This window comes from Ictalurus punctatus, chromosome 18 (genome assembly GCF_001660625.3).
Source record: "Ictalurus punctatus breed USDA103 chromosome 18, Coco_2.0, whole genome shotgun sequence".
NCBI lineage: Eukaryota > Metazoa > Chordata > Actinopteri > Siluriformes > Ictaluridae > Ictalurus > Ictalurus punctatus.
Window position 1 is genome coordinate 16,000,223 of NC_030433.2, and position 23,387 is coordinate 16,023,609.

Consider the following 23,387-nt stretch of genomic DNA (forward strand, 5'->3'; position numbering starts at 1 on the left):
CATCCCACACCAGACACAATACTGTACGCAAGGCTGCTCCGTTCTTCGTTTTACATACTGCCCGATGCTCTCTCATGGAACATTCATTTCCATTCATGTGTTTTCTTTTACTAACTAAACATAACATGCAAGCATTATACGTTACTGACCTTCATAATGAACGATAATACTGATTACAATGAACAAAATGAACATTCTGGCAGTTAGAACTTTCACAACGCCAAAGCACACACTGTTATAGCAGGGCTACAGACTGGAATATTGTGCAGCAATAATCTAATTATTGACCTTATTCGGAATAAAACAATATTCTGATGAAGGTGTTTACATGAGTTGCTTTTAGAATATTCCTTTCATTTTCCCGTGAATGGAACATGTTATAGAACATAGATCGATTAACGGCACGCGTCATTACATCCCCACGCCACGCCGTCCAACGTTCCCTCCAGAATTTCACGCATCAACATACAGTTCGTTTTCGTTATGGTACCGTATACAGTTTTGGGTGTTTCATTTTTAATTTTATGAAAGCTTCAAGTGCAGTTCATTATTTGTTATGCTGTACGTGCAAATAGACGACTGCTTGAAGCTATGGGCTGCGTCCCAAACCGCATACTTACTATGTATACATGTATTTCACCTACTATATAGCAGGTAAACACGCGGTTTCAGACGCAGCCGTGCTCTCTTGTTTGCCGTCAAACGGTTGAACACTGCCGTGTGTGTATGTGTCCTGTCGTAAAATGCGGTGAAAACTCCCACACGACGTTAAGAGTGTGATTAAGGTGTGTACATGTCTATGATGCACTTCGATAATGTGACTAAAACAGGAATACTCCACGTCTTAACTCAATTTGTGTTTACTTTGTATTTGTGTTTTAGCCGGATTAAGGTAATCAATAATCGCTGTTAATAATCAGAATATCACAGTATTGTCTTAATCGGGTTAATATTGGATTATTGTTGTCCATCTAAACGTACTGATTGAGTAGCTTTTAACATTTGTGTCGGACATTTCTGTTGATAATCTCTCAACATTACATCTGTTAAAAACAAACATTTCTTCCCTCTTCTAGCAGTTCACCAAATATCCGTTTATTAACTTTTACAGATATTTGAATATTAAAGGCGTATGTCTAATCACTATTGAAGACCTCTGCACTTTGTGGGCAATGCATCCCAAATTACCGATACTATTGCCCGAATAGTCAGCCATAATATGTAGCAAAGAGTAAACTATTGTTTTCACTTACTATCAAGTACAGTATTGTGAAATTTGGTGTGCAGCCAACTTCGTTACAATAATAATAGTACAACTGCTTAGGACCAATAATTAGTCTGCACTGTTACCACCACCAGCCATGTGACCATGTTTGGTCTTTTTATTATCCTGGCAAGAAGTGGTAACCAGACTCAGCATGGCTCACATGGGAAAAATGGGAAAATAATGGAAATAATGACAAAATGCGTGCTCATGGGTATGTCGCTCTACTGTACCACACTGTTTATGTGCAACATTAAAAGGTCACCGTCACGTGATGTAGATCAACTCTAGTCAGCATTCAGGTTAATATCGAGCCGATAAACAGACTCAGTATCGCATCGGTACATCTCTAAAGCAAACCACTCTCACACATGGAGATGGAGATAAGCCGTTCACATCACCTCAGTTGTATAAACATGATATAACGCTAGCTTTAGTTCACTTCCTCCTCGATCTAAAGTCGATAGCTAAGTTTGGAGAGTGTTATGTATTTATCCTGCTACGCAAACAACTCCTCACGGTTTGATTATGCGGAAGCGCAGACAAATACTCAAAGTTTTTTGCTTTGGCTGTGTACCTCATTGAATCCCTCCTGCAGCACATCGAGTAAATTTCCTTTGGATAAGGATGCGATCATTCTTCAGCCTTCCCACGCAGAGGAGAGGAGATGAGATGAGAGGTGAAGGGAGACAAGTCCCGTTAGTCCTCTGACTCACTGGCTCGTATTAATCACGCATGGCTACACAGTGGGGCAAACAAAGAAACTGTACAAACACCGGCTCAAGCTTGTGTGATGGCCATATGTGCGCGCACACACAGTTAGCTCGACACACAGAAACAGGACCCGAAGTAGCCCGAGCTAGCGAGGATGAAACGCGCATGCGCACAACTCGAGCGCGCAGCTGTTGTTATAGCGATGCCCCAGGTTCCAGCAGCTCGGCTAATCTGAGGGGCGGAAACTTCAAAACACTTCACCTCAGATAAGCCTGAAAAACACGTGTTGATAATGAATATACATACTCGGGAATTAAAAACTATTTTGAAGAAAAATACTTTTGAGTACAAACTTTTAGAAAACCTTTAAAAAAAAAAAAAAAAGTGGCCCAAATCCGTTTTTTGTTTCCTCTCGAGCGCGTGCGTGCCGGCCTGGAAAAACCCTTCATATAGTGAAATTTGTGTATATTAGGCTTTTTCTACTACATCTATGCTGACTAGACGTCCCGCTTTGTGTTGTAATGCTCAGCATTTTAGTCTTTTGCCCCGCATCCCGCAATTTGAGAGGATGGCCCGCATTTTGGTCAGAAATAAAGAGTTTGAACAGATTAAGTGTGGAAGCGGGGCGTGCTCGAGCGCAGGGTTTGTGAATGGAGTTCGGAGCCGGACAATGGTAAGGAGTGCACAACTGCGGGGAATTATAGGCTATTTATGAATGTTCTGTGTTGCAGTGAGCTGAGGCGAGAATAAAAACAGGAGAGACAGACGCCTCGAAAGACAGACAGACGTTTACATGGACAACAATATATTTTGTGCATGTAATAATCCGGCTAAAGTCATACTCGAAGTAAACACAAATCGAATTAAGACATGTGGAGTATTCCTGTTTTACACATTATCAAAGTGTATTAGAGACATTTAAACACCTTAATCACACTATTAACATTGTGTGGGAGATTTCACCGTATTTTGCGACAGGACACGTACACACATGGCAGTGCTCAACCGTGTGACGGCAAGCAAGAGAGCAAGGGTGCATCTGAAACCGCTTACTTACCTACTATATAGTAGGTGAAATGCATGTATGCATGGTAAGTATGCGGTTTGGGACGCAGCCCATGGCTTCAAGCAGTCGTCTATTTGCACGTATAGCATGACAAATAATTAATTGCACTTGAAGCTTTAAAATTAAAAATGAAACGCCCAAAACTGTATACCGTACCATAACAAAGACAGACTGTATGTTGATACGTGAAATTCTGGAGAGAACGTCGGACGGTGTGGCGTGGGGACATAATGACGTGTGCCGTTAATTGATCTATGTTCTATAACTCGTAAAACAGGAACATGAAAGGAATATTCTAAAAGCAACTCATGTAAACACCTTAGTCAGAATACTGTCTTATTCAGAATAAGGTCGATAATTAGATTATTGCTGTCCATGTAAACGTAGTCAGAGAGAGCCAACCGGCACAGATCCGTGTGCACGCGTGTATATAAAATAAAAACGCTGAAACGCGAAAGAATATAGCACCTTTTGAGTTGTTACAAGCCTGCGTTATATTGTTATCCATGTTAAAATTAATAATATTGTTGTCCATGTAAACATACTGAGTGTCAAATCTTGAATCTTTTAAACTCTATTGACTACTTAATTACACTTATACCTGAAACTCATTTAGGTCTCTAACACACTCTGAGGGAGGCTGTATGCCAAAATGCATCAGTGTGTCTTTTAAACTTTGTATGTCCTAATGTGACTAGCCAAAAAACAATAGAGCCTTTTTAACTTTTGTACCAGGAAAAAGTGCCTTGGATTTTTTTCTTTTTTTGCATTTTTCTAACTATAAACTGTTAAAATGCACAGCATTTTGTACATTAATACATTTACCATTGTATTTGTTGGCAAATCGCTGTGGCATAAGTGGAACAACACACCATCTAGACAGGTGATTGTTTATAGCTGCTATAACGTTAATGATAACAGAAAGAAAACTTGTTTCACAGACTACACTTCTGTTGATTATTTTCCTCTAATGGCATGCCCCATCATACTTATTCCTTACTTATCAAGTACTTCTCTATGACTTCCTTTTCATATTCTCCTCTAGCATTAGCACTGGAAGTCTTCTCACAGTGAACATGAACAAATCTTAAGACAACTCAATGCAGTGCTGTTTAACAGCATGCAACAACAACAATTACTAAACAATACACACTTCTCTGCACGGGTGTGCTGTGTACAACTCCACTAGACCACATCCTTCCTGCCAGCTTTAAACTTCCTGATTCATGCAATAACCCAAGTAATGCATATTCTGACTAAATCAGAAGCACTAAAAACAGATCTCTCCCTTTTAAATCCCTGTAGTCAGTAATGAATGTGTTTTTGCTTTAAATTATGGTGTATTAGTGATGCTGCTTTGATCAGGAATCTGTAGTTCAATCACAGAGTAACACATCAGTTCTTTAAAATAAAAGGATTCATCAATAAACTGCTCACACCCCCTAGTGATAGACATTGTGACTCATTTCACTTATTCACTTCTTTCAAAATATGCTTTAAGATATATATTAAGTAGCTCTGGCTTCACGGGTACATTCTTTGCCTACTTAATAAACCCATGAAGGGGCGGAGCTTTCGGAATTTACACACAACATGATTGAGAGTACCATTGCATTCATATGTCTATATATGGCCATCATGAATATTTGTGTTTAAAACATTTTCAGTACATATATTTCTTACTTTGTGTAGCAAGTAGGAAGTTGGAATTTATGTAAAAGCAAGAAGGATTAAAAAAAGACTTGCATAATAGTCAGGAACATGAGAGAAATCACGGTGATACATGGATTCAAAAGATCAAGGGGTCAGGGGGGTGTTGAGGATGTTAACACGAAGTGGGAATGAAACCCTGCATGGGACACCAGTCCATGACAGGCTAGATTGAACACACACCTAGGAGCAGTTTAGCGTCGCCAATCCACCACCTGGCATGTTTTTGGGAGTCTGGAGGAAACCGGAGAACGCAGAAGAAACTCATATGGACATAGGGAGAACTTGCAGACAGACAATAACCCAAGCTCAGGATCGAACCAGCGAACATGGAGGTGTGAGGCAGCAATGCCATGCAATGTGAGAATATGCTGCACGCTAATTAACTGAATTTCACATAAATTGGATTAGAAATGATTTACAATTTCACAAAATTACAAGTCACATAAAGCAGAGTCACCAGTACAAAGAGATACCTCTTTGTACTGATTAGTTGGATGTTGATGGAGTTCAGAGCTTTACCCCTGAACAAAGCTGCCAGACTGTTAGGAGAACTTCACCAAACCTTCGGCTGAAAAATCATTGTCCTCAGTTTTAAATTAATCAGACTATGCTTTTTGATTCACTGCATTTTGATTGGCTAAGATGTATCTTCCATTTGTTTCTAAAATTCAGTTTGCTAATAATGCCATAAAACTGCATTCTGCTTGATATTTACACATCACACCTACAGAAGAAAAAAGATGACAGAAAAAGAAAAAGCTCGATGACAGGGCAAACTAGTTTGCTTAATGTGATTAATTATTGTTAATGTGTCCTGTAATTGTTTTTTTTTATAATTTTTTTTAATGGGGAGAGCATGGAAATAAATAAAATAACTTGTGAAGAGAAGTTAGAAAAAAGAAACATTGTCCATTGGCAAAGACCAGGCCTTTTGGAATAATGTGTTCTGGACAGATGAATTAAAGATGGAGTTGTTTGGCCACAGTAACAGCAGACATGCTGGGGCAGACTAAAGACAGCTTTTAAGGAGAATCACCTCATACCAACTGTGAAGGACGGTGGTGGAAATGTTATGGTTTGGGGTTGCTTCACTGCCTCAGGGACTGGACAGCTTGCATTCATTGATTCAACTATGAATTCTGCATCATATCAAAGAATGCTTGAAGATAATGTGAGGCCATCTGTCCGACAGTTGAAGTTGAACCGAAAGTGGACTTTTCAACAGGATAATGACCCTAATTACACTAGCAAATCCAACAAGGAATGACTCAAAAAGAAGAAATGCAGGGTTATGGAATGGCCCAGTCAAAGCCCAGATTTGAATCCCATTGAAATGTTGTGGGGGATTTGAAACGGGCAGTACACGCAAGAAAACCCTCAAACATCTTTCAATTCCTTGTGGTTTTTGTTCAAATATATCAACTTTATTAATATGCACTCATATATACATTATATATATATATATATATATATATATATATATATATATATATATATATATATATATATATATATATATATGAGTGCATATTAATAAAGTTGATATATTTGAACAAAAACCACAAGGAAAATTAGCTTTTTTCAGTCATTTGTTCAACAGAAATATCAGTAGATGTGATATTATATATATATATATATATATATATATATATATATATATATATATATATATATATATATATATATATAATGTGTGTGTGTGTGTGTATAATTATTATTATTATTTGTTGCCAGTAAGCAGACTTACAGATCCTTCCACAGCTGAGGAGCGAGGCATCTTTCTGGCCTGAAAAATAAGCCAGAGCGAATATAATAAACATTTCAGATTTGTTTACACGTTAACGAGTTAAAAAAAAGTGCTGCATAACCAATAACGTTATCGTTTAAGTAAAGATTTAACAGGTGCTTTTTCACTTCAAGGGGAAATAATTTTCGCTGTAAAAGCTTCACTGTGAGGTCCGGCGCATCCGAGTGACGTTAATCAAACTAAATTCATACAAAAGAGCTAAATCCCCAGCTAACAGCGCTAGTTAGCACAGCTAGCTAGTTTGCTCATGACACAGCTGAACAAATCTGGTTATCTTACCGAGTTAACAAGATCTCCTCTCAAATCAGTTCAGACTCATTTGGTCTACAATTCGGTTCTCTCTCCGAGCTGATATGACTCCCTGTAGTCACAGGAGTATGAAACAGTATTACTAATAAACATTAACATTCATGGATTTAGTCTGCATTTCCTTCAAAACAAATCTCTGTGGCGTTCTCCCAATGGTTTCTATGGTTACCAGAAACAGTATCACGTGGGTTAGCGATGAAAATACCATTATCATTATATAAGTGGAATTGTTTAAAAATAGAATTTCAATTGAATATAATCGGAAATGAGATAATATTTTGAAGAGACGTGATATAGGGTTGTAAATAAATATTTATAATTTGTAACTCCTAACAGGTGCGCTTGGATAACGGCTACAAGCCAGACTCCTTACTGTGGTACTAAATAGTATGCCAACTACTTTGCCTTTTCGTTACATTAGTACTATTTTGGTGTACGATTTAGTACGCTAGTATGAAAGCGTGCTTTGTCTCCGTCTGCTGGTGAAATTTGTTTTTTCCAGCCTTATGACTACATTGATTTTACTGAACGAATGACTTTTACTGAATGAATTTAAGCCCAATGACACAAACTGTACGCCTTTTCAGAATTGCTTTGGAAAGATGTTTTATTTTAATAAATAATTCTACACTAATAGAATCATCACAGGAAACAAACATGGTGGGATAACATATGGTTGATTGTCAATTCATTTGTTCCTAACAACAGGGGCAGACACGTGCTGTCTGAGGGGCAGGGGTGAAAAAAATAACAAGGGCACCTCCTACTAGAGAATATTTTCTCACACAGAGGGCACTTCATCTCATTTTTTCCTCATGTAGGGAAGCCTACAGAGCACTGCATCTTACGTCATCATATTTACTCCACTATAAGGACACTTTCACATTTTATCTACCATTGGTGCTAAATGTTTTTTATTATATTAATAAATGCTGTTACTATATAAGGTATTTTGTCAAAATGGTACACATGAACAGATTTGCTATTTAGTACAGTATTATGTGGAAATTTACAGAATAATGAGCTCTATGGCTGTGAAAAATGGTCAAAATATTCCTGCGCATATTTAAATATTGAGCCTAATATTCAGATCGCTATGATTAAAGTCTAAGTCCCTGGAGAACCCCTAATCTAGGTTTATAGATTTACAAATAAATCACACATGTATTTCACATAGCTTCTGAATATTACCGCATTCGAGTTTGCTGAAACAATTAAATATAGAAATGTAAAAGTTGATCAATGAGCCGAATAAGTCATGTGACCACCTACAGTCCCCTCTGAAAGTATTGGAATGGCAAGGCCAATAATATTTAAAAAATTATTATTATTATTATTATTATTATTATTATTTTACTGTAGACTGAAGATATTTGGGCTTGAGATCAAAAGATGAATATGAGAAGAGAGTTTAGAATTTCAGCTTTTATTTCCTGGTATTTATACGTAGATGTGTTAAACAACATAGAACATTTTGTATCAGATCATCCGATTTTTAGGTGAGCAAAAATATTGGAACATGTGACTTACAAGGTGTTTCTTGTTAGCCAGGTGTGTCCTGTTCAATTTATTGTTTAAACAATAAATAGCTCTGAACATCTACTCAGCCAACATAAAGATCAGAGAGCTGTCTATGGGAGAAAAGCAAGTCGTTTTTGAAGCTGAGATAAAGACGGAAAGTCTATCAGAGGCATTGCACAAACATTGGGCATAGACAACACAACAATTTGGAATATCCTGAAAAAGAAAGAAACCATCTCAGATTTTCATCTCAAACCCAAATATCTTTGGGTTTTGTACAAGTAAATGAATTGGCCTTGCCGTTTCAATAGCTTAGGAGGGGTACTGTACATACAAATACTCATTTGACATCATGACAAGGTATAATGTCATTTATAGCTAACCTTTCAATAAAACAAAACGCATCAACAACATCTTAGTTCAATGAACAAATGAAATGTGAGTGATGAGGATCAACACGACAGATGCTCAACAGGACAGTTTAAATTCAGAACAGAAGTTTGTTTATTGATACAAAACTGTCAAACCAAATATTTGCACAAGAACAACAGTGTATAGTAACAAAATTCTAAAAATATATCCTTTTACTTAATTATAAACCCCGGGAGTTTTGTAGTGTGTAGAATAAATTCAGCATTCAGCACATTCGCCTCCCTGCTTAGTCAGTTCAAGACAACGCTGTCGAATTCACATGCGATTTCTATGATAAATGTAAAGCAAAACATCCAAAACAGTTGTATTTGGGTTGGCTGAAATCATTTCGCAGTATTTTTTTTTTAATGCGCAAGAACACACAAATAAAGATAATTAAAATTGAACGTATTCAAGCATATTCAGTAGACTGATTCTAGGTACTGTTCGACATACCACGTATCATTTTTCAGCAAAAGGATAGCTCTTCATTTTTAATGCTCAAGATCATTAGATTAATCAGAATGCACATCCAATAAGATATTAAAACACTGGATTTTTTTGTTCTTCCGAGTATTTGTCATCGTTATTTTCCACACAGATATAGCTTTTTTTTTTTAAATTTACTTTGAAAACAAATATTTCCAAATACTGCGCCACAGTTTTCTCATTTGTAATATACTAAAACATTGTACTTTTGTGATTTGATTCGGTTCACATTCAGATTCACAATACTGACGTTTAAATTTCTAGTTAGCAAGAACAACTCGGCACATAGACACTTCTTGGGCACCTAATTCACTTAGTCAAAATAACATCATCGACATAAGTGCCTTATACATTGCACATCTTTTCTGAATTTTATCAGTAGTTAATTTCACTGTTACTGGTTACACACAGAAGCTGACCTTCCAGTAGAAGATTACGCAGTGGTCACTAGAGATGTTAATAAACACTGCCACTTATTCTGATATTTACTCACTGATCACTAACAGATGAGTCACCAAGGCTCTAGATTCAGCTGATTATACAGTACATATGAAAGCAAAACTGATTAATTCACCTGTAAGACCGGAGGCCCAGTAATGCCTTACTCTCTTCAAATAACACATAATGTGGCATTAAAAGTGATCTGGAAAAAAATACATCAATAAAATATAGAATAAAAGTGTCATGAATGTTTTATGAACTCACAAATAAGGAGGCACTGATTTCACCACTGTCACAGCTGAGTATCAGCCAAAACCCAAAGCATTTGGGTCATTCAGTATCACATGTAATCACAGCACGGATAAATATATACTCACTAGTAACTTCATTAGGAATGCCTGAACCCCTGCTCATTCATGCATTTGTCCAATCGGCCAATCGTTGTGAGGCAGTGCAGTGTATACAATAAGGCAGATACAGGAGAAGAGCTTCTGTTAATGTTCACACCAAACATCAAAATGGAGAAAAATGTGATTTCAGTGATCGTGACCGTGGCGTGATTGTTGGTGCCAAACGGGCTGGGTATTTCAGAAACTGCTGATCTCCTGGGATTTTCACAAACAACAGTCTCTAGAGGTGGTGTGAAAAGCAAAAAACACCAATGATGAGGCAGTCAGCCGCACGTTCACCAAAACTGGCCAGTTGAAGATTAGAAAGAAAATTCTAGTCTGAACCGTCCAAAATCTGATCTTCAACTGTCCAGTTTGGGGGAGTCTGTACCCACTGTAGCCTCAGATTCCTCCTCCTGAAACCAATGTGGTCTTCTGCTTTTGTAGCCCATCTGCCTGAAGGCTTGACATACTGTGCTTTCTGAGATTATTCTCCGACTTCTCTCATCAACAGTGTTTCTGCCGCTCGCTGGATGCTTTTGCACCATTCTTTGTGAATTCTAGAGACTTGTGCGTGAAAATCCCAGGAGATCAGCAGGTTCTCAAACCAGCCCACATGGCACCAGCAACCATGCCATGGGCAAAGTCACTACATATAATTCTGATGTTTAATGTCAACATTAACTGAGGCTCTTGACCTCTATGATGTGGTAAGCAGCCAAAAAAGGCAAATAATTAGATTTTGGCCAAAACTGAGCATTTCTGCCAAGAATACAATAAATATACTTCACTAAAACAACATGGGTAGCTTCATCAATTCAGCCTGTGATAAGATACGGACTATCAAAATGTCCACAATGGTCCTGCGCCACACTGAGAATGAATCTTTAAATGCAATTTTCTAATTTGTCACTGTGTTGACATACTACACATGGTTGTGTAGCTTTCAGAAATACAGCTCAAAATCTCCGCACATGGAGGGTTTTCCCAGGCTGCCACACTTATTAATGGATCAGACTAGACAATTTGTCATATCTGAGGGCGGCTGTGGCTCAGGTGGTAGAGCGAGTTGTCCACTAATCGTAGGGTTGGCGGTTCGATTGCCCACATGACTCCACATACTGAAGTGTCCTAGGGCAAGACACTGAACCCCAAGTTGCTTCCACTAGCAAGTTAGCGCCTTGCAGGGCAGCTCTGCTACCACTGGTGTGTGAGTGTGAATGAATGGGTGAATGAGAACCAGCATAAAGCGCTTTGGAATCGCTAAGGGTAAAAAAGCGTTATATAAGTGCAGACCATTATGATAAAAATCCAGCCTTTCAGGACAATAACAATGGCCGATACTCAGTGTCAGATCAGTGCATCCCTAAATGTCAACACAAGCTTAGCCTCAGTGAGACCATTTGCACATCAGGGAGAAACACAACAATATTCAAACGTGAGATATTCATGTACATACTACAGATCTATAGCAGTTTGTCAGTGGTCTGGATACATCATTAGATGTGACACTATATATTTTAATAAAACACTAAAGACCATTGCAGAAAACACATGTAATATAATATGAAAGTGGCAGTTTGCCATTCCTTAAAACAGTGCAGTGTGGCTGGGTGAAAAATGATGCTCTGACATTTAATGGTCAAATCATGCACGTACCATCAAGTGTGTATCTTTTGTACCTTTAGTATGTATTTTTATTCATGTGGAGTACCTTTGAATAGCTTTTAGTCATGCTTTAAAGGTACATCAGTGGTCCTCAAGGTCAATTTATGTACCATAAATTATTTAAATACTATATTCACATTTCCAGGTACAAAACATATCCCCTTGATGGTACCATCCCAGCAACAAGGAAAAGTACAGTTTGGTACCTTTATTTCTGAATATGAAATTTCCCTGGATATTGAAAATATGATTAATTCATAATTACCTTTCCCTCTAAATAGGCAGAAGATGGCTACGACTAAATCCTACAGTGGAACTAAATATGGCATACACTAATATATTTGTTTCTGGTACCACAATTGGCCCAGAAGTGCCGCTATAGTACATTCAGAGAGAAAAGAAAAGAAAAAAAAACCCAAACAAACAAAAAAAAACCCCACACACCCAACCATTAATATCCCCTAATGAAATGGATGTGTGGTAACTGAAAAGTCAGCAATAACGAAACAACTTATTTACATTTATAGCTATAAATACATTTTACTGGAGCCTCAGAAGACATTGCATTGGTGTAATACCGTGGTTCTCAAAGTGGGATCCAGGGACCTCTTGGGGGTTTGTGAAGCACTTGACAGTCCCTCCAGGTTTTTGCGATTGCAGAAATGAATGCAAAATGAAGCAAAAATTTTCAAAGTTAACGCAGATTTTCCGCAGATTTGGGCCAAGAAGCGTCATGTAACGTCATCACAACGTGCATTCAGTCAAAGCCATCTTTGATTCACGTGAGCCAAACATCAGTACAGCTAAAGGGTCTCATTTACCAACAAACATCATTGCGAAAGATCGTGAAAAACTATTTTGTGCAATTGCAATTTCGGAATTCAAGTAGTTTTCCGCAAAAACAAGCGCACAAAAAACTCTGCAAGTTGCATTGCAACTTCTGGGGGAAAAAAAAAAAAAAAAAAAAAAAAAAAAAAAAGGCCACAGAAAAATCGAGCATTTCTGCCCACAACAATCACAAAAAATACATAAAAACTGCAAAATCCTGTATGGACTGACTTGATTTGAATTGATTTAATTAAAACTTCAGCAACTCAAAAACATCAACATAGTTTTAATAAAAAATATGCTCTGCGAGTGTCCAGTTCAGGAATAAAAAGCACTGTTTCCAATAAATAGGCAAAATGTTATTGTACACTTGTAAGTAAGGAAAATAATATTTGAACTGTAATATAAACCTGTACTGAGGCAGTTACTGGATTTTTTTTATTATAATTTTTATTTATTTTTTTTACATCTAAAGAGGTCCCTGGTTTGAAGTTTGAGAACCCCTGGGGTAACATATCTACGAGTGTGTTAAAAAGCTCCTCTCCGGCATTGAGCACTAAGTGGACGCGTGGGCAGTAATAAGAGCACCATGTGACTAACACAGACCAAGGCTAGTGTTACAGCTGCACGCATCTGAAGGAAGACCATGGAACCATCCAGAAACCACCAGCTCAGCACAACGGTCTACTGTGCATAAGAAAGAAGATGGCGATGAGGCTGTATAGTGTACCTTCGCCACACTGTGAACAGCGCAGAGCTCTTTTTGCAAACGCATCATGGAGATTTAGTGTAAATAAAAACATTTTTAAAAAAGAAAGAGATAGAAGAGTTGTTTTCTTGTCAAAAAAGTCATCATACATGAATGCATCTCCTCCACACTATGAAGTCAATCATGATTAAAACTAAACCAGTGTAACCAGTGATTCATCCATCCATCCATCCATACTGCTTATCCTGCGCAGGGTCGTCGGGGAGCCTGGAGCCTATCCCAGGAGACTCGGGGCACAAGACGGGGTGCCAATCCTACCACACTGCAGAAAATTTGGAAATGCCAAACAGCCTACAACACGTCTTTGGAGGAGGAAACCGGACTACCCAGAGGAAACCCCGGAAGCGCGATGAGAACATGCAAACTCTATGCCGACACGGCGAAGGCAGGATTCGAACCCCAAACCACGGAGGTGCAAGGTAAACATGCTAACCAGTAGGCTACCGTGCCCCCCTAGAATGATTCATAAGCACTGTAAAAAAAAATTGAGAGTATGCAAATTGAGATGCGTTATTGCTACATGAACATTGTAATATAAGGAACTGTAAAATATATTTAATTCATCCATTCATCATTTCTTCATTACATGTGTCCTTGTCAGAATCGTTGTAAATCCGGAGCTGGGTAACACTGGGTGTAAGATAGGAATACACCCTGGATAGGACGCCTAACCATTGCACACACACACTTACTCACTTACTCACACCTAGGGGCAATTTAGCGTAGGCAATCTACTAACCAGCATGTTTTTCAGAAGTGGGAGGAAACCGCACAAAATTCGTATTATTCGTAACGTTAATATTTCATTGTTCCGTTTATGTACGATGAATTTTGACATGAAAACACTTCCACGGATAAGGCCCATGAGATCTGTTTTGTAAAGCAAAGAAGTGAAAGTAGCACCTGATTATAGACATGCACATGCAGCCTACACATTAGCTTTGCACCTGGAGCTGTTTTAGCACACAGCTACAGTCACACCACCACCATGACTATAGCTGTTCAAAACACTACTAAGTTGGTAAACCACAGTGTATTGAACAAAGTATTCTATTAATGGCATGAAAAAACATGCGGTTATCAAACTGAACCATGAACTAAATAACGGAATAAAACACTTGGAGGTGTGCTGATATACTGTAGGAAAACAATCAACAGTGTGTTTTATTCCTCTTATACCACAGCAATTTGACAGTGATTAATTTTTTTTTGATTAATTAAAGAACAACATGCTGTTTATAGTTACATTTAATGTTGTGAATACATTATAGCAGCTATAAAGAGTTATTCCCTCAACCACACCTCTTTCTTTTTCCTTGACATTAATAAGAAACCTTGATGAGCAAAGTCCTCTATTCGGGAGACTTTCACGAGATCGAAAACTAACAAAGCGCTGATGCTGGAGACTTCTTCCATAAGTGCTAAATAAACCTCTCAACATTTACACGTTTTTCTTTGTTAAGTATGATTAGATTGTTGCCAGATTGTTATTTAGTCTTAGATTACACAGAGCGTTTGCACCTGTCAGTTAAACATGTTGGAACGTATGCGTTAATGTGCCCCTGTAATCTGCATGTTGTTAAGCAACCTACTGACCAATCAGGATCGAGAATTCAACAATGCTGTGGTATAAACGTCCTTAACCTGTCTTACACTCGATGACCATGTGCAATAAAAACACATGAAGAAAAGTCAACAAAGGCATAATGCACAGTGATGAGAAAACAAAAAAAAGCACAATAACTCAAACGGTCACCATGGACACGTGCTGGAAAGCAGCTTAGATGGCAACTATGCAAATTGCCTACGGCCCCCTCTTCCCTGGAGCCGAAAAAGACATTGTTAGTCAGCGACATTTGCTATAACAGCTACCTAACCAAACACGCTACAGCTGCAGAGATATGTTTGCTAGATAAGCTGAGTTTGCTTGTTCTTTCCTAGCTTAATAAATTTCATGATATGTTATTATATGATAAAGTTAACTGTTTCTGAAAATGTGCTAGATATCTAGCTAGCAACTGAACGTGTCCATTCACAGTCAAACGTCACAGGGAATTGTTATAATGGAGGACGGTGCGGAAAAGGATACGCATGCCGAGATCCCCAGATTAAGCAAAAATAAAAATAAAAATAATAAGTTAGAAGTCTTGTAGGAAACGATAAGGAGAACCAAACAGAATGCTGACTGAGCCTCACATCTCTAAGGGCCTCCATACAGGAACAGTATGTGGAATGTGTGTGGATATTAAAGGAGCGCTCTCCAGGTTCTCAGGCGCTTCATGGCCCTCCATCAGGATCTGAAGACGTGCACGGCGCGCACCACATACTGTCTACAGATGGGACATTCGCTCATGCGCTTGCCACACTTGCTACAGGTCACCATGTGGCCACATTCCAGCAGCACGCAGTCGATGGGCGAGTCCATGCAGATCTTACACAGGTTCTCCTCCTGGCCGCTCGGCTCGGCTGGTTCCGCTACTGACACAGAAACACGCACGTTTTTATTGTACAAAATTATGCACAGCTCATTATAAGCTTTATTCAACATTGGGTACAGTAACTTTGCTCTTGTTATACAAGTAATACATACCTGTGCCTGACTCGTTTTTAGTGTTTGAAACTGCAAATAAACAAGCAACAAGCAAGTAAGCAGTTTATCAATCACCAAAATGACTACTACTAGTACATTTTCTGGATTAGAAGACATTTTTAAATTAGCCTAATTGTAATATGTATATTTCTTATCATTTTTATGGAAGATGTGTTATTTAGCAGTTAAAGTAAGATAATATGAAATAAGAGACAGATGCTGCGTCCCAATTCTCCAAGTAGTCTTCTACTATCGGTCATAAATAGGATCCAAGATTAGAATTAGTGTGTCCCAAACCGTAGTATGTTGAAATGAGTATCCCAAAGGTACCCGGATGGTCAACTATCCATCTCTACTATCTACTACTGTCACTGAGGCAAAACCATAGCGGATGAAGGAAGCCTGACCCATACCTGTAGTTTTAACATCTTTTTAATGACAATAAACTAAATAAATCAAAATATGCATCTAAAAAAAAAAAAAAAAGAAAAGAATGATTTTGATATAGGATTTAGATTGAGATATATATGAGGTATATATAAAAGTCTTTTAATTGAACTACATTAGCTTCTGTCCTGAGGTAACAGTAAACTAGCTTAGTTTTTAGTTAAAGTGAGGTCGCAGTTGTAAACAGTGAGCTTAGTACATTAAAACATGCTGAATTAATGTTTGGTTAATCAGCCAGTTAACAGTAAATCTAGTAACCAGCAGAAACCCTGTCCCACTACTAGGAATGTTCTGGGATGGTCCATTGTGCAACAGGAAGCTCACAGCACATCTCAATTCTCACAAAGATGCGTTCTATGTCCTCCCGTCCTTCGGAGACCAGTCTTCACGAGGACGCAAGTTCGTTCTTAGCCAGTATGTCCCAGTCCTTGCATACTCTTTTACTACACACGCAAAAGTACATACTTTTTCTTCAAGGCATACTTTTAGTGCATAGTATACGTAGGTGAATTGAGACACAGAAAGAATCTCTAGACACCTCATGATTTATGACATTTGGCATGGCAATATTTAATAATGATTCGTTATGATTTTTTTTTTTTACTTATGTAGCCCACATTCTATATTTGCCCAGTATCACTTTGAGGAAGCTTTTAATAAGCTTAATGAAAACATTTATTTCTTAATGTATTTGAAGTAGAAGCTATAGGAACAAATATGACTGTTTGTATACAAATATTCTTTTTGTTTGTTTACACCTGATCATCACACTCATGTGCTTTTTGAACATCCCATTTAACGGATTTAGTCCCCCTTTGCTGTTATAATAACCTCCACTAGTCTGGGAAGGCTTTCCACTAGATTTAGGAGCGTGGCTGTGGGGATTTGTGCTCATTCAGCCACAAGAGCATTAGTGAGGTCAGGCGAGAACGTCTGGTGCGCAGTCAGCGTTCCGGTTCATCCCGAAAGTGTTCAGTGGGGTTGAGGTCAGGGCACTGTGCAGACCACCAGAGTTTATCTACTCCACCTTTGGCACACCATGTCTTCATGGAGCTCACTTTGTGCATAGGGACATTGTCATGCTGGAACAGGTTTGAGCCTCTTCGCTCCAGTGAAGGGGAAATTGAAATGCAACAGCAAATAAAGACATGCTAGACAATTGTGTGCTTCCAATCAATGTTGTTGCAACAAAGCTTGGGGAAAAGACCAACATATGGGTGTGATAGTCAGGTGACCTCATAACTTTTTTTTTTTTTTTTTTTTTTTTTTACACTTCCTGTAAAAAATAAAAAAATGTAAAAAATTGGGAAAAAAAGTGTGTGATATTGAAGTCACACTTAATTCTGTGCCTAATTTCAAAAAGTCTTTGATTGGACATATAATGCACCACATACACTCTAGCCCAACATTATGATACTGTATCATGTATGTATCTAGTGAGCTAAATCTCAAGGACTGATCAACAGTTACTGGAAAAGTTTCCTGGGGGGGGGCGGGTGGTGGTGGTGTTGATGACACTAGATACTGAAAGCAAAGGTTCACATACTTTTGCCACTCACAGATATGTACTACCGGATCATTTTCCTTAATAAATAAATGACCAGGTATAATATTCTTGTCTCATTTGTTTAACTGGGTTATCTTTCTTTACTTTTAGTACTTGTGTGAAAATCTGTTGTTGTTTTAGGTCAATATTTTTGCAGATATATAGAAAATTCTAAAGGATTCACAAACTTTCAAGCACCACTGTGGTGAATATTCATTCTGTGGTGAATATTAGAAAAATAGTGTGAAGCCACTGTTAATGCTTTTGATAATTATTATGTTTAAAGCAGTCTATGCTTGGCTGGTTATTAAGCTATATAAATTAGCAAGAGGTTATGTTTCTGTTATTAAATTCACTTTTGTTTAGTACACATAGCTCATGTGTGCATCTGGCTATTTATTTCATTTACTGAGTAATAGTCAATTACAGCAGTGCCTATCATTATTAAATTCCCAAACCGTTTTAAAATATCACTGAGTCACTCTAGTTGAATCAGTAAACCCAATGTAAAGGGCAAAACAAAGGGCAAATGGACAAAGAGAGAAGAAAACTACAGTTAAAGCTGCACTGTATGATGAATGCAATACTGTGTTTACGCAGATTGACTTACCCAAATTGTGGAGGTCTTTCTGGTCATTAAAGAGCCGTGTAACTCTCTCCATCAGCTCCCACTTCTCACAGCAGCCCTGGTAGTTGACGAAGTTGCGTGCCAGGATTTCCTTCAGCTGCCGCACTGTAAGACCTTCGATGTCCTCCACGCTGCTCAGATCAGACAGAGAGGCCCTGCGACTGTGCACCAATGTCTCCTCGCTGTCTGTCGACTAACACACACACGATGAGACGGTGTGATGTCGTGAAGTTGCCGTGAATTACTGTTAACCATTTTTATTTATTATAGACAGATGTCCTGTCGTACGTTTTATCCATTTATACTTGTAGATCATCTGCAACATTTAGTTCCTGTTATCTTACATCTGAAAACCTACCTTATAAAACAGGTATAAAACATCTTATAGTTAATAAGACAATAAAAGCAACTTGTCGTTTGACAAGAGCTTTCACCTCATCGTCGTCATCATCCTCTTCATCTTCACCTTCTTCCTCCTCCTCGTCCTCCTCCGTGAGAGACCCCGGCTCCTCGGCTGCCTGGGATGGAGGAGTGTGGGACTGCGAGACATCTGGGGCGGCTGGCGGAGGGGCGGAGTTGCTGCAACCGTTACTGCTGCTACTACTGCTACTGCTGTTGCTGCTGCTGCTGGGTGTGTTTTGGTCCAGCACAAGCTCCACCAGCTCCTCCTTCTCGCGGCACGTGTGAGTGGGGACGTCGTGCAGGTGCAGGTAGTCACGCAGCTCCTTCACCTTCAGCCCCATCAGCTGGCTCCGCTCAAAACGAGTCCCAACGAAGCGCCGGCACGTCTGGCACAGCGCGGGCCTGAGCTCGGGCTGCACCCAGCAACGGCTGCAGAAGTGCTTCTTGCAGTCTACACACACATTCTGTATCAGGAGAAAGAATGATATGATCAATTGAAGCCTGCCAATATCCTGAGCCACTAATAACGGTAATCTGATGAGCCGATATATCTGGCATGTTCTACCGCTACCTGCAATGCAGCAGTTTTGAGCCTTCCCAGGCTCATCGGAGACCTGATCCGGGTGTGTCGCAATTATTACACGACTGTCTCACTGCGTTCCAGATGTGATCGTATAAAATAATCGCAAGGTCGTTTTCGTTTTGCAACTGTGCTTTACCATCTCACTTAGGATAATTCAATTCAGTCAGACAAGCTTTTACGTCGTGTGATATCTGGGATATTATTAATTATTTAATCCAATTTGTCGCAAAAACAGAAAGAAAAAAAAAAAAAAACTCTCCTCAGCTATACTGGGCAGGATTTGTCGTTTCCTTGCATCTACTCTACTTCGAAAGTATAAAAATAGACTCAAACCTGACTACAATTAAGCTTCATTGCATCATAAGCGCTGCGCATCTTTAAGTTAGTATTGTTTACACGAGAATTACACAGGAAAGATTTCCAGGATGTATGTTCTAACACTCCATGCCGATGAATTGTCCTTAATTATAAGCTGTATGCGTATTAAATAAGGAATAAAATATTCATGAGCATGCTGCGATAAGAAAATAATCAATCAACGACAGGGTGGTGCGACAGGGTTACTGTTACCACTGAAAAGTTGATTATTGTCCTATATCACCACATCCTAACGAGTTTTATTCCTCTTATACCTCATTTTGCCAATGAATGTTTTTTTTAATTAAATAACAACAGCATACTTTTCGTCCATTTATAGCTACGCATGTTTAATGTTGTGAATGTCCACTGAACATGTTAGTTCCTGTTATCACTTATGTTACAGCAGCTGTAAGCAATTATTCTCTCACCAGCCTCTCTTTAGAAGTGAATAGGATTATTATTATTATTTTTTTTTAATGTAGTTTGTCTTCCCACGTTGGAAACAAGAAGCTTCAGCTTTACCTCTGACTGTTACAGGACACTGACACTGGAGACTCCTTCCATAGATGCTAAATAAACATTTCCTCACAGAAAACTGACTCATAAATGATTACACACATTTACACATGATTTGTCTTGTAGCCAGTATTGCTGTTATAGGAAATGTATTAATTATTTATATGGCACTAAATATAATAAACCAGTCTCATGACGGTGAGAAGGGTATGTATTGTATGTGTGTGTGTAGTTCACCTTGCTTGCCGTGTCGAAGTGGCCTCCACAGGCCCTGCACAAGTGTTCGGGTGATGTTGGAGCAGGGCTGTAGCCCGAGTTTGTGTAGGCCTGGTGCCATGTGCTGCTGGTTTCTTCCACGGTGGCGGTCGTTTTCCCTCACAGAGCCAGTTACATCAACATCAGGCTGTCACGCTGCTTTCTGACCAATCAGAAACAGGAAAAACACACACACACACACACACACACACACACACACACACACACACACACACACACACACACAGAGCTGTCAGAATTGCTAGAGCTAGGTATAATAATACAACATGGATAATTTGATAAATTACACAACAAGAAATTGCATATTTACATATTCTTATACTGACTGGAGTAGCTGACTGGGCATTTTCCCTTCGAATAAAAATTTCATTAAAAAAATATATATGCATTGCGAAAAAGTATCATAATATTATATTTTCACATCGCCTATACATTATTGCAAGACTGTACATGGGATTTTGTTTCTGTCTTTATCCACAAAACAGATTTCAAAATAAACTAAACTTATTTGCACTAATATGAACTATTTACACATTTGTCTGAAATTATATTTTATTAACTCAATGCCTTTAGTAGTCTTATATTTTGAATTTACATGATTGTAGGCATTTCAGGCAATTTATGAGGTAGCCACTACTATGGTTCTGAACTTCTTCAGGTATCCTCAAGTTAAACTTAATATTATGTTTTTAATATTATGTTTTAATTACACTTCAAATGTCATTTAAGCTTCAATTAGTGGTGATGATATGTTCTATGATATATGTCATCTTTGTATGTATGTTTTACAGTGCAAAAAAACCCCAAAACAAAAAACAAAAAAACACACCACATAAATTTATGGCAAAAATGGAATCAATGTCAGATAAGTAGTTGAATTTTTTTTATTAAATGTAAAATACAGTTTCCAACAAATTAGGATTTTACAAGAAACGATGGACATCCAGTTTTTAAGCTAACACACAAAACAAAATGTCATTTTTGAGTTTTTGTTTTCCCTTTAAAATAAACCTAAGCAGACTTTCATTATTAGTATTATTATTATTAGCACTAGGAATAGTATTAGCTATTTTAAAGCATTTTTATATTTGTATTTATCAATCACTACAAATTGTGTCTAAAACATGTAATAGTAGTAGTAGCATTATTATTATTATTATTATTATTATTATTATTAGCAGCAGCAGTATCAGCTATCTATTTTAAAGCATTTTTATGCTTATATTTACATCTGGAATATCATCACTACATATTGTGTCTAAAACATGGAATCACTTTTTTGTACCTTTAATGCTACAAAGGGTCATTATTATCATTATCATTATTATTACTTTCGAAGTGGCTTTGACATTGAAGTCTTCAGTAACTTGCTGTTATCTGTACACACCCTGTGCTTCTTACTAATAGCCTTCTTACATTTACATCGTTTGTACCCATCATTACAGCAACAATTCGCTCTAAAGGACCACTTTGATAACTTTAGATTGTTTTTACATTATAAAACAAATAAACCGTTCAGTTTTAATGACACCGGAAGGTGAAGAATAAGTCTGTATAATTGTAGAAGGTCTGAAACGCCACAAATCACTTTATTAAAGCTATTTAATTCCTCAAGAAAAGAAGATGATATTTTATACACACACACACACACACACACACACACACACACACACACACATATAATTATACACATCTGGACAGTATGATATCCAGATGTGCCGGCTAATCCGGTAACTGGTATCAGCATGTGTAATATTTGTCATATTTATCATATACAAAAACATACATTGAGTACATGAGTGTAAAATAATATTTGTATGTATATATTTGTAATATATTTTTAGCAAAGAATACAAATGATGCGCAGCGAATTTCACACCGAATAATGATCAGACTGCATCCTAAATATCTTCATACTCCCTATCTCAGCGCACTATGTAGGGTATGAAATAACGGCTTCTACGCCCTATCTAGTCCCCTACCTATCCGGTGGAGAGCAATTCAGGACGTGGTAATGCAGCAAGCCAACCGGCTGCGCTACAATGACTTAGCTAGCTAGGTGATGCTAAGTGAAATGTCTTACCGAAAAGACCAGACGCAAGCCGTTTCAGTGACAGTCATCTCGTAATTCCGTAACCATCGTATTGCATATCATATATTAACGACTATCTGCTTGAAATATCAACTAAATACAGCTGTATGAAATGAGAGCACTCGGACACCCGGTCATGTTCTCGCTAATGATGGCTAACTCGTGATTGATTCGATTCCTACTTTATGAACGGCTCTTTAAAAGTGCTCTATTTCTAGACGCACGCTTCGATTCTCATATACAGGTAGCTTTAAAGAATCGACTCACTAAAGCGATTCGTCACTAGTTCCCGCGACAGTTAACGGGGTTCCGTCACGTGACCGTTAAGCCTAATATTGCCACCTGCTGGACGAATATGAAATAAACAAAGTTATGGAAATCGAGTGAAATACTTAACCCTTTAAGAACCCTTTAAGAACTAGTGTTCATTACAACTAAGCTTTTTTTTTCTTCTTTTTTTTTGTTTGCTTTTTGGGTTGTTTTTTTTTTAGTGATCTTTAAAGTGCACCTATTATGGTTTTTCAAATATTACCTTTCATGTAGAGTGTTATATTCACA

General features: G+C 38.0%; 2 protein-coding genes across 7 annotated transcripts in view; both read right to left on the minus strand.

Annotated features, from left to right (window-relative positions):
• The window catches only part of dixdc1b (DIX domain containing 1b), a 42,567-nt gene extending 35,537 nt beyond the window's left edge, over window positions 1–7,030 (minus strand). The window contains exons 1-2 of one of the 2 annotated variants that reach the window (XM_017493373.2): window positions 6,844–7,030; window positions 6,505–6,543 (exon numbers count right to left, since the gene is read on the minus strand). In XM_017493373.2, coding sequence (XP_017348862.1) covers window positions 6,505–6,534 — 30 coding nt within the window. In that variant the 5' untranslated portion in view covers window positions 6,535–6,543; window positions 6,844–7,030. Of the gene's footprint in view, window positions 1–1,841; window positions 2,466–6,504; window positions 6,544–6,843 lie in introns of those variants that run through there. The other variant, XM_017493372.3, reaches the window with a different exon arrangement.
• A 7,494-nt stretch (window positions 7,031–14,524) lies between these two features.
• Window positions 14,525–23,097, minus strand: zgc:171740 (RING-HC_CARP domain-containing protein). Of its 5 annotated transcripts, none has more exons than XM_017493510.3 (6): window positions 22,821–23,096; window positions 20,699–20,879; window positions 19,035–19,466; window positions 18,583–18,793; window positions 15,980–16,009; window positions 14,525–15,864 (listed from the first exon to the last, which is right to left on the minus strand). In XM_017493510.3, the coding sequence occupies exons 3-6, from the start codon at window positions 19,341–19,343 to the stop codon at window positions 15,680–15,682; spliced, it is 735 nt and encodes a 244-aa protein (XP_017348999.1). In that variant the 5' UTR covers window positions 19,344–19,466; window positions 20,699–20,879; window positions 22,821–23,096; the 3' UTR covers window positions 14,525–15,679. The 5 variants fall into 5 exon arrangements, with proteins under 5 accessions (XP_017348999.1, XP_047017724.1, XP_017348998.1 ...); XM_047161768.2 differs by having other exon boundaries at window positions 14,525–15,867; window positions 20,699–20,875; window positions 22,821–23,094; XM_017493509.3 differs by having other exon boundaries at window positions 14,525–15,867; window positions 22,821–23,094.
• Between the last annotated feature and the right edge of the window lie 290 nt (window positions 23,098–23,387).